Source organism: Lepus europaeus, chromosome 14, assembly GCF_033115175.1.
Source record: "Lepus europaeus isolate LE1 chromosome 14, mLepTim1.pri, whole genome shotgun sequence".
Taxonomy (NCBI): Eukaryota; Metazoa; Chordata; class Mammalia; order Lagomorpha; family Leporidae; genus Lepus; species Lepus europaeus.
Genome location: NC_084840.1, coordinates 25,232,007 through 25,249,469, shown reverse-complemented (window position 1 = coordinate 25,249,469; position 17,463 = coordinate 25,232,007). Strand labels below are relative to the sequence as shown.

Genomic DNA, 17,463 nt, shown 5'->3' with positions numbered 1-17,463 from the left:
TGCAGCTGCTTCCAACACATTCTGATTCTGCAGCTGAGGATGGAGCCTTGGAGGCTGCAGGGCTAACAGGCACTGGCGGTGCCTCCCCGCACCTGGTCAGAGGACTACACTTGGAGCAATGCTGCTGCAGCCAGTCACTGCTTGATGTTTTGGCTGGAATGAGTGAAATGATGAAGATGGGGAAGGCAGAAAGCACCAAGCAGGGGACCTTTTATTTCATTTGCTCCCAGGGGTGGGGAACATCTGGCCACAGGCCAAAGAAGGCTTGCAAAATCATTTGGTCTGGCCCTGCCAGGGCAACCACAGGCAGGACTCAAAATGCAATAAATCTATAGCAGAGTAGTTTTTTAAACAAAGATTTATTTTGAAAGAGTGATGCGCATTTATGTGTGTGTGTCTATATATATATATATATATTACACACACACATATATATAAAGAAAGAGAGAGGTCAATCGATTGATCTTCCATCTGCTGGCCACTCCCCAAATAGCTGCAGCAACCAGGGCAGGGCCAGGCTAAGGCCAGGAGCCCAGAACTCCATCCGGGTCTCCCACGTGGGTGCAGCAGCACAAGCACTTGGGCCATTTTCCACTGCCTTCCCAGGTGCATTGGCAAGGAGCTGGGCCAGAAGTGGACCAATCAGGACTCAGCCTGGCACTTCCATATGGGATGCTGGCATCACAGGTGGTGGCTTAACCTGCTCTGCCACGATGATGCTGGGCCCAGCAGGCCAGTTTTTAAGTTGATAATTCTGTATGGCTCGTGGATGATGCTATAAATATTTAAGTAGCCCTTGGCAAAAACAAGTTTCCCCATCCCTGCAGTGTTTAAAACAGAGGAAAGCACTAGTTTTCAATCAGATCTGTTGATGCCTGCTGCCTGGATGCAAGGTGATGGAGGTGCAGTGTTGAGTGGTGGGTTTTGTGAGGATGGAGTCAGGATTTGTGTCAATGAGGAAGGGCATTTTGGGTGGAAAGGATGGTGGGAGCCAGGCCTGGAAAAGAAAGCCTGGAGTGTGTGTTGTAACCCCATGTCCTTGAGCTGGCACTCAGAATGCTGTGAGTGGCGTTGGGACCTGGGGCTGGAGGCATATTGGGGCTTGTCTGTGGATCCAGAAAAGAGGAGCTGGGATGTGAGAAACCACCGAAGATGCTTTGACACCAGTAGAGCTGGGATTTGTGCAGAGGACTGAATTGGGAAGGGAGACAGGGAAGCCATTAGGTAACTATAGCTCCTGGCAGAAATGAGGGGTGTTGGGGCCGGCACTATGGTGCAGCAGGTTGAGCCACCATCTGCAGTGCCAGCATCCCATATGGGTTCCCGTTTGAGTCCTGACTGCTCCACTTCCAATCCAGCTCCCTGCATATGGCCTGGGAGAGCAGTAAAAGATGGCCCAAGTGTTTGGGCCTCTGCACCTGTGTGAGAGACGCAGAGGAAGCTCCTGGTTTTGGCCTGGCCCAGCCCTGGCCATTGCAGCCACTTGCGGGGTGAACCAGCAGGTGGAAGATATCTCTCTCTCTTATTTTAAAAAATGAGGGGTGTTAAGATGTAGGCAAGTGAAAATGGAGATGGGGTGAGGTTGCCCAATACAGTGCAGGACGGCCAATGGAATTCGACTCTCATGGAGACGTAATTATTAGCAAGAGTTTTCCCCTACCATTGCACAAAGCATGCTCATACGGAAATCCATTCCCTTACCAAAACTCAGCCTGAACTGGATTCCTGCACTGCTGTTTGCTAAGTCTGCCTGTCCCGTGGGGAGGGACGGACAGGTAGGGAAACCTCAGAAAAGAAAGGGCTACGAATCACAGGGGGACGGGGTGAGCAGAGAGAGGTGCCGCTGGGACATTCCGGTGAGTGGGGAAATGAGGCACCAGGGCCAAAAACCTAAGCCAGGAGGTAGAGAAAGTGAGAGGGGAAGGCGTGAGCTTCCGGCGGCTTTGGTGCATTTAGCTCCCCAGAGGACATCCCAGTGGAGGGGCCTGGGACTGGGGGGACAAAGGAGCCAGAGCTGAAGACAGACTGGGGGTTCGGAGGAATAGACGAGAAATGGCAGGGAGGGGCAGATGACGAACACAGAATGCGTGAATGGTTTTTACAAGAACTCAGTGTTTCAGGGCATTGGAAAGAAAGTGGAAGTAGAACCTCAACTGGCTCACAAGGAATTTTAAGAAATATTACAAATTCTCATGACGGGGTGAGTGTTTGGCCTGGTTGCTAGGATGCCTGCGTCCCACCTTGGAGTACTGGGTTCAAGTCCTGGCTCCAGCTCTGATGTGAGCTTCCTGCTAAGGCAGGCCGTGGGAGGCTCTGGTTACGGCTCCACTGGCTGGTTCCTCCCACCCACGTGGGAGACCTGGATTATGTTTCTGGCTCTCAGCTTTGGCCTGGTTCAGCCTTAGCCATTGCAGATATTTGGGGGTGACCCAGAGGATGGGAGCCCTCTCCATCCGTCTGTCTCTGCCTCTCAAATAATGTTTTTCTTTTAAGTAAGAGACAGAACTCCCATCTACTAGTTGATCCCCAAATGCCTGCAACAGCCCTGGACTAGGGGCTGACATTGGCATCCGGGAACTCGGTCCAGGTCTCCCCAGTGGATGGCAGGAATGCACCGACTTGCACATAGCCTCTGCCTCCCAGGGCACACTAGACAAAGCTGGAACGAGAGCAGAGCAGGACTCGAATCCAGCCCCCTGGTGTGGGAAGCAGGTGTCCCATCAGTGGCCTTACTAGGCCAAATGGCTGCCCTTCAAATAAATTGTATAAAAATTTTCAAAATTCTTATGATAAAGGTAACAATACAACCTTTGACTACAACATGATCTCATTTCTGTGGGGAAATTGTTTATAGATAAAAGCCCATAAGCATCCACATCAATATGTTCTGGAGAATATGTTGTTCATGAGATTGGAGCACATTTAATTTTCTTTTTTACACTTGTCTTTCATTTCTTTAAGAGAGCATGTGCTACTTTCAAAATGAGATTTTTTTTTTCAAGTAGATCTTGAGAGAGAACGTTATTTCAGGTTTCACATATCCATTTGCTTGTTAAGTTATCATTGAAAAGAACGATATTTTCTTTTTCTCATAGATATTCTGACAGCATTTTTGTCATTTATGAATATAATCAATACAAAAATGGCATTTATGTTCTTTACATGCCACCCAAACCCTTCAGTAGTTCTTTTTTTTTTTTTTTTTGACAGGCAGAGTGGACAGTGAGAGAGAGAGACAGAGAGAAAGGTCTTCCTTTGCCATTGGTTCACCCTCCAATGGCCGCCGCGGTAGCGCGCTGCGGCCGGCGCACCGCGCTGATCCGATGGCAGGAGCCAGGTGCTTCTCCTGGTCTCCCATGGGGTGCAGGGCCCAAGCACTTGGGCCATCCTCCACTGCACTCCCTGGCCACAGCAGAGAGCTGGCCTGGAAGAGGGGCATCCGGGATAGGACCGGTGTCCCGACCGGGACTAGAACCCGGTGTGCCGGCGCCGCAAGGCGGAGGATTAGCCTAGTGAGCCGCGGCGCCGGCCAGTAGTTCTTTTTTTTTAAATATAAGATTTATTTATTTATTTGAAAGACAGAGTTACAGAGAGAGGTAGAGACACAGAGAGAGAGGTCTTCCATCTGCTGGTTCACTCCCCAAATGGCCACAATGGCCAGAGCTGTACCAATCCAAAGCCAGGAGCCAGAAGCTTCTGCTGGGTCTCCCACGTGGGTGCAGGGGCCCAAGGACCTAGGCAGAAGATGGCCAATGGTGAGGACAGAATGACTTATCCGAAAAAAGTTAAAATAGCAAGTTCATGTAAGTACTCATTACTTTGGACATAGAAAAGCTGAATCGTCCACAGAGATGTTTCCTGGGATTCTTAGAGCTGGTGTAGGGGAAGGAGGGGTTCTCCCCTTGGCAGGCATGGCTCCATATTGTCCCGAGGACCTGGCAAAGTTGCTAGGTGAATGTTGCCGCCACCCGCTGTGTGAAAATGCTTGCCCCTGCCCGGCCCCAGGGGAGGAGCTGTCTCTGAACACCTCAACCCAGCATTGGTATGCAGGCAGCGGTTCCAAGGGCTGGAGCAATCACATTCAACCCACACTCCTGCAGGGGGCTGCAGTCCGCATCACCTGGGACTTGAGAAACTCAAAGCCGTTTGCATCAGGTAGCACGTGCCCTGTCTAAGCGGACGCAAGTGGAGACAAGGTTCTCTTCCTCAATGCTCTCTTTTCTGAAGCACTTAAAAAAAAATTGGCTTGCAGTCCCTGAAGACACTAGCAATTAGGAGAAGGAATAGATCTTTTGAAATGAAATCATTGTGACTTTAGTGTCCAGAGCAGAGGACTGGCTGAGTCCCAAAATGGGGGAAACCAAGGCAGGTGTGATGCTGAAATAGGAAGTTTTAATGACATGCAAAATGTTTCAAATAGAATCTTAAGTGGAAAAAATATAGTGTGTGTGTGTGTGTGCGCGCGTGCGTTTGCCTGCGTGTGTGTGTAGCACAAGAGACTGCTTGGCTATACAAGAATGCAGGCATGAGAAGAAAACGGGCAGGGGTACCAATGCCAGCTGACGTTTTCGGACATTCTCCGCCACAGTAACTGTTATTCTCTCAGTTTTCCGCATGTGTCAATTATTTTCCACAACGCAGTAATATTCTTCTCTATGGGGAAAAATGAAGTCAATTTTCAGCTCTTGTCCCTGGAAATGGTCACCCGCGCTCAGGGAAGAACGTGTGACCTGCGTGCTTGGCTGCGGAGACGTTCGGCTAATTTAACCTCACCTCCCTGCCATTGTGACCCTGCGAAGGAGCCTCGTCGCGGCCGTGTCTTACCCAGTGATAGGCGGGGCCCTGGCCAGAGAGGGAAGCCACCCTCGGCGGTTCAGGCTCTGCGTGAGTAACCACGTGCAAGGCTGAGGAACGTGTTACGGTGAAATTTTAATGCTTTTAAGGGGAGCCTTTGTACCCCAGGGTCGTCTCTGACATGCGTTGTCTTTATTTCCTTGCAAATTTCACCTGCAAAGTTTCAGTGTCACGTGGAGCTGAATCCCAATGAAGGAAGCAAGTGTTTCCCAGCAGGTCGGGAATCCACGTTCCTGGGTCAGGCTGACGGTGCGGCTGCCTGAGGCTGTCCAGGTCTGGGGGCCGGTCCTCTGCTCCCAGCCATCCGGGGCAGCATGCAGGTCTGTCCTCTCAGACCCATCTCTTGATGGATATCATGCCATACACATGTCGGCATTAGTGCTGGGGGCTAGAGATGTGAACTGGACACCCTTCTCATGGAGCTGACGGTATGGAGGGGGCAGGCATGAAAAGACGTGCAGTTTGAGTTGTAATAGGAGTAAGAGCAGAAAGCTGTGGGAGCTCATATGAAAAGCAACGAATCCAGCCCAGCTGTAAGAAATCATGGAAAGCATCCCGGCAGAGGTGATGTCTGAGCTGAAGACCACCAGGTGCAACAGTGGCTTTGGGCATTTCGGATGGGAGATTCGAGAGTGAATGTCCCTCCAAGCCTCTGGAGAGGTTGGGGAGATGTGTGTGGCAGTGAGAAGTAATCAGTGTACCTGGGGCCCAGCGTTCTCAAGGGGCTGGAATGAGGAGGTGAGCAAGGCTCGGAGCCTTGAGGGCAGTGGGGAGCCAGAGAGTGATGGGGTCGCATTGATGCTTAGAAAAAAGCAGCCTGGCCGCTGTGTGCAGAATGGATTCGAGAGAGAGCCCAGGAGAGAGGCAGGGGGAGCAGCAGCGGGCAGAGGCCTGACCTGAGGATGGGGGAGAGTGTGGAAATCCGACAGAAAGCTGAGGGCTGAAGTCCTCACAGCTCAGCCATTCGGCCATTTGTCGGGTACCGAGAGGAGCGAGAGGGAGGAGTCTGGGGTCACGCCCATGGCTTCGTTGCTATGGGCAGCACTGGAGGCTGAGCCGGCTTCCCGGGGAGAAGGACGGGTTCCATCCATAGATCTGTGGGTCTGAGCGAGGGAAGCTGTAGGGGGGCGAGGAGAGTGGTGGGCGTTGTCAGCTATTACTGGGACTGGATTTCATGAAACAGAATTGTCAGCTAACACCGGTGTTTTATGGCCCAAACAATTCAGCCAATTAAACCGACTCGTCATTGATCGTAAGGTGCATTGTGATTATAGAGAGAAAAGCCGCTGAACAGCACAAGGGTCGGCTGGAACCCAGCTGGGCCTGTGGAGCCCTAGACAGCGTCTTGGATTCCTCAGCCAGAGGTGTGAGGAGCGATGCGGTGTGTGCGGCACGAGTGGAGCGAGCTTAGATCGGCTGCGTGGGGGTCGGGTTCAGGGGGCTCCAGAAACTGCCTGGACCTCTCCCAAGACAAGAAGACAGGTCCAGGTCAAAGCCTCACTTTTTGTTTTCCAGACTTGTCTGGCATTAGAGATAATACCAGCCTGGAGGTGGGCAGCCTGGAGGGCTTCCTGGGGTCGAGCCCCAGAATCGGAGCCCACTACAGGAGGCCGAGCAGCACAAAACGCTAACCCTCATGGCATGGAGGGAGAGACTGTGCTTCTGACGGGCCGTGAGTTCCTGAGAGCGAGGGACTCGGCTGTGCACGCAGGCACATCGTTAGACAAAGGAAACCCAGAGGGTGTGCACTTGGTGCTCCCAGAACAGCCTCCCCACAGAAGGAAACAGGGTGCAATTCTCCCCTGTTCCCGGCAACACTGCCCCGGGGTATAGTTGATGACAGCAGTGAACACAGCCCCAGACCCCCTGTGCATCCCTAACCTCCCAGCTTTCCCCATGCTGCCTGGGAAAATCAGGCGTGCCGCGTCTCCTCTGTGATGGGTCCTCAGGGCTACTTAGCCCAGCCGTCCCCAGATGTTGGTCTTTGGTTTCTGTTGTTGTTTTACACTCCCTCGTTACACTTGTACGTAAACTCTGTCTCCCTACACTGTAAGCTGTTGGACAGAGATGATCTTGGATCCATATACGTTGTTAGAACACTGCTCTGCAGGAGGCCGGGGCAAGTTCTGGATGGAATTGTTGATGGAATAGTGTACAGAGTGAGGGTGAGACGTGAGCCACCCCCAGGGACGCTGGATCTACTAACTTACTGGAGAGGCAGAGTTGATGAAGTTCACCATGGGCTTGGCATGTGACCTCATGGCCTCTTGTGTGGGCGTCACTGGCCCAGATCCATGGCGGAGCCACCCCAGGGTCCCCTCTCTGATGCAGGTGGCTTGTGTTGCTTGCCTTTGTACCAAGCTAAAAAGAAACCCGTGTTTCTTGTACATACCTGAGCTCTCCTGCAAAAGCTACAAATGAGACTAAATGTTTTTTGCTGGAAGAAGCCCCTCTGAGAAGGGGGGAGAACTGCAGAGCCATCCCTGGAACCAAGGTCTCCTTGGTATCTCGGGTCCCTGCTTTCTTTGTTAGCATAAAAAAGTCCAGTGAAACCTGCTGGCTAAGCCCTCGACACCCCACCACCATCAGATAGGAGCCAGAGCTTGGAGCTGGGGCTTTAGACTGATGGGTGTATTTCACAGTTCCGACGGGCAGGTGCACTGATGAGGTTTCCACCATGTCTGTCCGTCTCTGATGGATGCTCCCACAGCTCTGAACTGTAGAGGTGATTGAAGAGGAGGTCAGACTGCCAGCAGCGTGTGTTGTGCAGGAAGGGGAAGAGGAAGGGCTTTGCAGCTTTACTACAGATGAGAGAAGGCAATGTTTACACGATGTCAACACTTGTCCTACCTGTTCTTCCCCATCTCGGCCAATCCCAGGGAAACAGCCCCAAAGCCGTTGAGAGAGTTAGTGAGTTCTTCAAGTGAACTTGGAAGGCTGGACTTGGCGCCTCGGCTGCTTAGAGCATGGTCCCTGGCTGGTGCCTGCGCCTGCACACAGGGAGTCCTCAGCAGTGCTGGTTCTCTGGTCCCACTACGTCACGGGCTCCTGAACTGACCAGGCTGTGGGTTCAGCTGCTCCAACTCCACCACTACCTACAAAGAGAATCTCAGACAACAGAGGAGCTCCCTCTTCTCTTACATAGCAGCAGTGCAAGTATAGGAGGGCTGGTCTGACAAAGGGGGTGGGTGCCCAGCTCCTTCTAGCATGTCCCTTCACCCTGAGTAGGTAGTTGCTCTTGGCCTCCTGGTCCCAGGGAGTTCCCCTTCCCATTCCTGCCAGTGGGCAGGGAGGGGAGAGGAGAGGCAGGGCGTGATCTTTGCCTTTACGTCACGACCTAGGATCGCACCCGAGCTGGGACAGATGGCCACCCCTCGCTGCCATGTAATCTTCACTCTGGTCATTTTTTGTGTTCAGTTTAATGTGAGGGTTCCATTACCATAGAGGGAAGAGCTGATTTCCTAGAACAGCTGGGGACCTACGTTGCCATCCTTCTAGTCAAAGCTCCATCTTTGATGACTTCTATCACCTTGCATGGTCCTTAAAGACTAACGGAAGGGGAGGTGGGCAGGAGACAGCCCACTGGGAGTGCTGTGTGGCTTCTCCCACGATGGAGACCCTCTCCGTGTGGGGACAGTTCCTGGGTCATGGGCAATCATTTGACCTCTCTAGAACTCAGTTTCCTGTCTTTGAACTGGGACTGATGCTCCCTGTGATGCTAACTTCTCCAGAAGATTCTTCTTTTATGTTCACTGCTACTTATTGAGTACCTGTTCTGCTCCAAGCCCAGTGTTAAGTGCTTTGTTTGCATTGTGTCCCCTAAATCTGACCACAGCCCTGAGCTGGGTCTGGATACCCGTGTTTGATAGCTGAGTAGGAGGAGGCTGAGAGGGGCTTGGTGAGGTGCACATTGCCATTTCATTTGCTGGCACGTGCAGCCATTGAGAACTTACCGGGTGGCAGGGACAGTCCTGGGGCTGCATAGTGCCAACAGTGAGGAGTGATTGCAACAGGGAGCTGCTCTGGCCAGGGACCCGAGGAGGCGTGGGCATGTTTCAAAGGATAAGCAGAAGTTTTCCAGGCCAACAAACAGGCAGGAGTGCCCACATGAGTGCTGGGGAGGCCTCGAGGGAGAGAGGAACGGGGCTGGGAGGGACTTGAATCCCACTGTGACCAGAGGGAAGAGGAGGAGGGGACAAGGTTGGCAGGGGCCAGTGCAGCCCCCCAGCAGGGCGGACCTAGGCTTGCAGCCCACTTGTCAGGATCCTGAAACTCGAGTTGCAAGAGTGGGTGATCAAGTTCTTGGCCACCGTGCTGGGGCTGGAGCTAGGGAGGAGGAGAGTTGGGCAGAGGCTTTCTGGCTCTTACATGTCTCTGAGAGCTGAAGGGGAGACTTGGGCTCAGCCTATCTGGGTGGAGGATGAGTTCAGGGGGTCTGGGGACTGTCTGTGTCCCTGTCCTTGTCCTCCCGAAGGACCAGTTCAGGGAGCGTGCGTGCATTCTGCACAGGGCGTGCCTGGGAAAGAAGCTTCCTGTGTCTCAGCCATGCCAGGGTCCAGAAATGGCTTGAGGGTAGAGGGCTCCCTGATGCCCTGGGGGTCGGGGAGCCTTCTGCTCGTGCTGTTTGCCACCTCTCTTAGCCACCCTTTCACGGCAGCCCCCAGCAAAGATGAAGATCCAGGGCTTAAAGAGCGACTCAACAAGTCAGCATTGCCTAGGCAGTGTGCAGAGTAAACAGGGTGCCCAGGTGAGCTTGTAGCTGCATGAGGAAGCCAGGTGTTTTCCTTTGAGGACTGCAGAATAGAACACCAGCAACAGTCAGTTCCATGGGCAAGCGAAGAAGCAATGATTCAAGATAGAGAGTAATCCAGAGACTTCTGAATGGCTTTCAGGTCTGCTACAGAGCCAGAGCTTGATGCCTCAGGGCCTTTGCATGTGCTGGTCCTAGAACCATTCTGTGCCTAGAATCCTCTCCATGCTACAAGTTACATCTTGGGAGACTTCCCTTACCTTTTGAGCTGGATAACCCTCCTGCACACTATCCTGGCCCTCAACATGTTGCAGTCACCTGTGTCTCCATCCTCACTACATCTGTTACTGTACTGTTAGACCCCGGCACCCTGGACCAGAGCCTGGCGAAAGCTGTGGAATGACTGAGTTCTTCCTACTTGGTTTGGGTCTAGAGGGGTTAATGATTTCAGCAGTAGCTAGTCGCGTCAGAATTCTGTTTCGCATAGTTCAGAAGACACCAGTGGGAGTGTGCATATTCTACATTAGTAGAATATGCACAATGGAATATTGTTCAGCCATAAAAAAGTGGAGCCCTGTCATTTATAGCCAGCCAGGTAGACCTGGAGGACCTTGTGTTTTAAGTGAAACAAGGCAGGCACACAAAGACAGGCACCGGATATTCTCTCTCATGTGGCAAAGCTAAAAACGTGGATCCTGGAGAAGTAGAGAGAATGGTGGTTACCAGAGGCCATGAAGAGATTGGGGGAGAGAGACAGGTTGCTTTATGGGCACAAAAATGCAGTGTTCTGTAGCACAGTAGGGTGACCATACTTAACCATAACTTATCGTGCATTTCAAAGGAGCTAGCAGAGAACATTTCGAATGTCCCCAACACAGAGAAATGGTCTGTGTTTGAGGAGCTGGAAATGTTTGATGACCCTGGGGTGATCGTTGTGTATTGCATACGTGTGTCAACATGCCAAGCCATACCCTCCCCCCCTACAAATATGTAGTGTTATTATGTGGCAATTAAAAATGGCTGAGAAAATGTAAGCCCATAACAGGGAATGGAGGAGAGGCAGGCACACATTTCATCTTGGCCCTAATTGCCCTGGCCTGTCCCACGTGCTGGGAATCTGTCCTTGAGTGGGCGGGGTCCTCTCTGGGGGGCTCTTCACCCAGGCACTGGGCTCAGATCAGAGTTGATTGATTCCCTGCAAGTCTTTGATATTTGAGAAGGCTGCTAAATTCTTGCAGGGCCCGGGTCCAGCTCTTCTTGAACTTGCCCTGGTCACCCCTCTAGCCCCTCCCCGCATTCCCACCTGCTGTCCAGCCTCTGCCCTCCATGACACCAAACTGGCTGTTGGCTTGGTTTTCTGCGGTGCTGTGCCCCTGGCGTGGCTCTCCCCTTCCTGTCTCTGGGCCCCTCAGGCCTGTGCGCTGCCTTCCACCAGTTGTGTGCGTGTTCTTCAGTCCCCTGACTATACCCCGGGACTGCTGGTGTCCACTGCGCAAGTGAAGGCTCGGTCAAGACGGAAGGGGGGTGTGTGTGATGAATGATTACAGCGATGTTTGCCTGGAGTTTTAATGAGACTGCCTTTCCTCCCCTGCCCCGCTCCCCCCAGTGCCGCACCCCCTTTGTTCCAGTTCAGAACATCCATTTAGAATGTCGGTGCTTTGGAGACTTGGAACGTTAGGTCTTCACATTCTGCGCCCAGCGCCTCGCGGTGATAAATAAATCAATACGCTGATTGCTTGAGTCGGTTGATTGCCGAGAGCGTTGGGGCACCTTTTGTTCTGGAATAAGTGATCATTTCCCATTAGCCAACAGGAGACAAACGTGGGTGTGGGGCTCATCCTGGCTTCCGACTCCCAGCGCTGACCTGGGAAGTCAGCGTTCGCAGACTCCCGAGCAGCCTGCCAGATGCACGGTCTCCTTCCCTTTGACAGTTTGCCCAAGTCATAGGTGGCATAAAAACATTTCTTCCTTGCCAGAGGAGGCCTGGGCTTGTTGTAAATCTGACAGGTCCTCCGACATCACAGTCTCAAAGCTAACAGATAATTTATACAGAGATGTTGCCTCAACAGGAAGTAAGATTGTCTGAGTTTCAATTTGGGTTGAAAATCAAAACCGAGTTATGACAGCCCTGAGCCTCGTCCACCCTGCAGATTAGCCGTGATTATCTTACCGTGAAGTACATTTTGCGATGGGAACCACCCTCCATTGACTGTCTCTGTCAGAAACCATCAATTGGAATGTGTCTACCAGGATAATGTCATTCTAAAGCCTTGTTTATTTCTAGCTGTGTTCCAATCACAATAGGGTTGTTCTTGGTTTTATGCAACAGGTATGGCCCTGACGAGTTGTTTGCAAACTGCCTTTTTACAGAGCAATTCGTATGTTAAATGCACAAGAGGATCTTTTATTTTACTTTGTGCATTCTTTTATTATTAGAGAAAAATGACTCCCAGATTCACTTAAGCTGTACGATACTCAGATGTTGGGTCTTATTTAAATGAGGTCATCTCGACATGAATCAGACAAGCTTACCGGTAGGCTGCCACTCGCGGTATTTCTGGCTTAGTTATGCCATGTATCCTTCCAATAGGAGCCTGCAGGTTTTTACAAGTTCTACATTTTCTCACTGATATGCAGAAGGCTTACCCAGGAAAAAAATCTGTCCCTGTTGGAGTCTCACCTTGTTCATTCTTGTCTTATTATTTCAGGGCAGGATACAGGGGTGCCAGCTCAGACCTGGGATCATCTGTGATGTTCTAGAATATTAGAAATCCTGTTAGGTCGTTCCTCATGAGCCCTTCAGCCTAGCGCCCCACAATTCCGTGCATTATTGTTACATCTTGGCATAAGAAATGTATGCTTGTCTCTCACCACTGCGCGTGGGTTGTTTGGCTCGGCTGGTTGCTTGTCACTCGGGCTTTCCATTCGTGATTATTGCCAGGCATCGGCTGGCTGCAGTCAGCCGAAGGCGGGGCTGGGCTGGAAGATAAGATGGCACCTTGACATGATTGACAATTGAGGCTGCCTGCCAATTGAGAACTCAGCTGCGCTGTGGACTAAGAGCACATCCATGTGCCCTCTTGTGTGGCTTCTGCTTCTCACGGACAGGTGGGACTTTCCCTCTTGGAATCCAAAGAGAAAGTGTTCTAAGAGACCTGAGCGTGGGATGCCAGGAACATCCCATCTGCCAGATCCTATCAGTTTAGAGTCCAGGTGTGGCTTGCCTCCTGAGGTGCAGCAGGTGCACAAGGGGCAAAGGAATAGATCGGATGCTTAATGCGGGAAGAGCTGTCTCTGGAGGAACATGATTACACGAAGGTGAAGGGCTGCGGGGGCACTGTGGACTCTGTGGGCAGGCTACAGGATGCTTACTACGTACAAATGGATTGGCCTCCTTGGTGAGAACACTCTACCAGGGAGCATACCTGAAGGAGCCAGTTTTCATCCTACAGAGAGAAATGCTCCCATCCAGCGTCCCCAGCCCTAAATCAGCACACTCATATTACAGAAGCTTGGAAGAAAAAAAAAACAAAAAGGAAGAACTGGGAAGGAAATCTAAGGCATGTTTACCTAGAATCTACCCAACACGTGTCCTACTTACATTGTGTCAGTAAAATCCTCCTTGCAAATTAGAACCACAGACGCAGGGGGACTGTGAAGTAAAGCACCCGACAGGGACTTTCCCGTCGTATTTCTGGAGATGTTTGGAAAAGGCAGCGCCTGTGGAGCATCGCATGTACGTTGAGTGGACGCTTCTTAGTGTTTGAGAAAGAGTCACGTTCCACCCGTGTGCTTGCAGGTGCAACTGCTTCAGCAGCCTTCATCAGTGTCGCGGCTGCCCCGTTCATCGCTCTGAGCCACAGGTACCCGGATTCCAGCTGCAGCGCTTGGCTGATCCGGATGCATAGGCTGACAACACCCTGGAATATATTACTTTTCACTTGTCGTAGCTAGCGTCTTTTTCCCTTCCCCCTGCACACTCCTCTCTGGCTCCCTGGGGATTCAAATTTGTGTTTATCTGTGCTAAAATAGAGGCAAGATAAACAACATTTTCAACTATTTATAACCAGAGGCTGTGCCAGGAATGAATTCGGCTTTGAGTTAGACGTATGTTAAGATGTTGATCCCTGGGAAGAGGAGGAGCCATCTCCCAGGTGTGCTGAGCAGATGTTTCGAGCAGACTGATCGGAGTTTCCCCCGGAGTATGTGGATTTAGAGTTTGTCTGTCTTTGTGCTGCTACAACAGAATACCATTGAACAGGTGACCTCTAAGCAATAGAAGCTTCTGGAGGCTGGAAGTTCCGCATTAGGGGCCAGTGTGGGCACAGACCACCTGCTTCATCTTTAGCCTTGTGTGTTAGGGTGCAAGAGAGATCTTGGAGTCCCTGTTGCCTAGGAAGGCTCTACACACATGACTTCACTGCCTCTCCAGTAGTCTTCATCTACCTCCTGGCACTGTCACACTGGGAATCAGGATTTCAATACACGATTTGGGGCTGTGGGAGGTGACCCAGTTACTTATTCCATAGCACTCTGTTGACTTGCTAAGTTTGCCCGTGTGAAGTGCTTAGGGTAACGGATCTGGAGATGCCATTTATACAGGTCCTGTATTTTTATACTCCCAAGAGGGCATGTCAAAGGGTAGGGAGCAGGCTCTGGATGGGGTCTTGGGAGCACCTTGGAGTACTTGAGAGGAGAGAGACCCACACTTGCCAGCCTTCTGTAGGTTGACACAGATAGAGGAGGCCTGTCTTGTTCACCAGCCCTGTGAAGAGTCCACATGCTCCCCATCAGCAACCTAAGTAACTCCTGACCTCTCAGTGTAGACCTGCAGTCCACCTGCCAATGTGGACCGAGCTCCTGCCACGTGATAGGCACTGTGTTACATGAGGGGGAGTAAGGCACCGGAGTTCTCAGGTTGGCAGATATACAATAACCAGAACTCAAACAAGTGATTCAATGATAGGTTATTATTAGCGTTATGCAGAAAAGAGGGTGCAATGAAGAATGACATTCACAGGTGGGATTTGGGATAGGATGACCACGACAGCCCTCCAGGGAGCTGACATGAATGACCTCCAATCCGTTGGTTAAACTGCGACATGTATTATGTGACATTTTAAAGTTTCTTGAATTACACGTTGTAAAGATTCAAGCTAACATCATTTTTGCCTTTTTTGAGCCCAAATTGTGGAATGTGGAGTGGACGGCAATTCTGAGAAGCAGAAGGAAGCAGGTGACCGGTCCCTCCTGGGCGACACTTTCTCACGATACCTTTCTCTCCTTAGGGAAAGGAGACGTGTTTGGGGATGTGTTCTGGAAGGAAGCCACCCTGGCCCAGTCCTGTGCCAACGTGAGGGCCCTGACCTACTGTGACCTGCACGTGATCAAACGGGATGCCCTGCAGAAGGTGCTGGAGTTCTACACGGCCTTCTCCCACTCCTTCTCCCGGAACCTCATCCTCACCTACAACTTGAGGAAGAGGGTAAGCCGACACTTTCAGTTCTTTTTTTCTTGTTTTGCCAAGACCAGTCCTTGTGCACGGAGGATAATCCCTAGGGTCAGGAAAGTTCCTTTGCTGTTTATTTAAGTAAAGCATTTGGTTCTAAAGAGATTCTGGTCGTCGCTTGCTCTGCAGAGATTTTTGCTAAAAAAAAAAAAAAATGGAGGCAAGAAGGCATTTGTTCATGATGAGAAGGTGGATCAGTCTTGGTGCAGAGGGGATTTGCTCGGGAGTGTGTCTGTGGCCTTTCATCCCAGCAATATCTAGATCTAGCATTTTGAAGAGAGGAGGGAAACGTGAGGTTGGTTAGTCAGGGACGTGGTCGGGTGGCCCACTTCATTCTGTAAACTGACTTCTCCCTGGTGACTGGGACCTGCGGAGCAGTGTGAGGCCGTTAGCCAGGCAGCTGGTAATAACTTTTCAAAGATATGAAAATAATTTAGTTTGGGCCAGAAAATAAGAAAGATTTGGAATTTGAAAGCCTTGGAATTTGCTGGCCTAGGGAATAGTTTGTATCCAGCTGCCAACTGAACTGGTTGAGAAGTGATTAATGGTTTAAGAACCATAGAATTTCCCACCTGAAGGTGTTTTTTTTTCCTCTCGCTCAGATGATCAGAATTGCTCCATCTGTCTCTGTAAGGATTAAAATATTTGTCGTACTCTTAATATTTTCACAACCGATTTTTGTGCATTTTGTCTTTTTGGTTAAATCATTACTGAAACTAGAGTAAACCCTCTGGAAAGATCAGCATGGGAATCTTCCCCAAAATGACTTCCTAATGGTTCGCACAGCCTGTCTCTGTCGCTACGTGTTTGCCTGGCCTGATTCATCCCAGCATCCTGCGTTGGGAGCCCTGGCATCAGTGTGGCAGTTTCTCCTCCCTCTCCCATGCCTCGGCTTATTCTGCAGATCCTGTCGCTTCCCCCCAGCTCTCAAATCTGAGTCTCTACTTTGCTGCCATCTCATGGGATTCTCAGGACACAAAGCCCCTTATTGCGGGGTTCCCTGCCCCTGCCCTGACCGGGTTGCGCCGTGGACTGCACCCTCACCTACCTGCCCCATGTCTGTCCTGGGTACAGTGCTTCCTCTGTATAGCTGCTCCCCCTAACCTAAACCTGATCATGCCGCTCCCCCAGCTGACTGCCGGATAGCGTGTGCACGTTTTAGCGGGGCTTACGTGGTTGTCCACATCTGGCCCAGACTTGACCCCTGAGCCCCAGCCTCAGCGATGCTCCCCCACGCCTCCCCCTGCCACCCAGAACTCCCACCCGGAGACTGCCACGGGATCCTTCAGGCTGGCCCCGCCCTTGGGGAGTGCTGAGTCTCAGCTTGCTGCTTCCTCAGCCCGGAATTCCTTCTCTCCCGTGAGTGATGCCCTCCGTTAACTCTGCCAGCTCTGCTACGACACTTGTTCATTCCGCCGTCAAACCCAATACTGTGCCAACCGAGCTGGACTAGATAGAGAAAACCAAATACATAAAACCAAATGCTCAGTTCTCTCCGACCAGGCGCCTAAAGCCCAATACAGGAGACGGATACAGGAAGGGCCAAGAACAATCGCAATCACTGTGATTTGTGCAAGGAATTGTGGGAGTGTGAGAGAGGAGAGCAGCTAAAGGGGCAGCAGGAGAGAACATGTGGGAGGGTGGGACCTGAGCTGACTCTGCAGTATGTTGCCAAACACAAGGGGCAGGTGTTCTACTTGGAGGGGAAATTGGAGCAAATTCCAAAGAAAGGAAGCAGCCTTTCATCTGTTGAAGTCTTTGTATGAGATTCCAAGTGCCTGTCGTTGGGTTACACCAACAGCTTGCTTCCATCTATTTTAATCTCTTGACTCCTGTTGTCTTGTGAGTCCCTGCTCGGAGACCAGCCAGGGCCAGGGCCTGGTGCCTTGGTCCTCAGTGCCTAAGTGAGTGTAGGGGGCATCTGGACTTAGTAAAGCTTTGAGGATGTCAAGGAGGCAGAGACCGGGTCTCTGGGTCTCAGCATCTACATCCTAACAGGCCAGGTTGTGGCGAGATGGCTTTGGTGTTCTGTGGTTTGAAACTCGGCCATTTCAATTCCAGTAGATCATGGGTCCTTCTCCCTGATGTATCAGTCAGGAATGTTTGCTGATCGCTCTGTTAGCCAAATGCATTCTCTTAAAGTTTATTTTCTTGTTTGTTTATTACATCTTTCCCTGAAAGCAAGTTCATTATATTCAGTTGAAAACTCACCTGCCACCCATGGTTGGGGTCATCTGGAGGAGTATCATCTTGGAATCATTGTGGATCAACTAACCTGTCTTCAACCCAGGCCACCACTGAACAGCAACAGTGTTTCAGGGGTCAGGTTCTCAAAGTACAGAATGACTGA

General features: G+C 51.2%; 1 protein-coding gene across 2 annotated transcripts in view; it reads left to right on the top strand.

Annotated features, from left to right (window-relative positions):
- The window catches only part of KCNH1 (potassium voltage-gated channel subfamily H member 1), a 377,968-nt gene that overhangs the window by 280,087 nt on the left and 80,418 nt on the right, over positions 1-17,463 (top strand). For both annotated transcript variants that reach the window (XM_062211318.1, XM_062211317.1), the window contains exon 10: positions 14,893-15,089. In XM_062211318.1, coding sequence (XP_062067302.1) covers positions 14,893-15,089 — 197 coding nt within the window. The remainder of the gene's footprint in view (positions 1-14,892; positions 15,090-17,463) is intronic.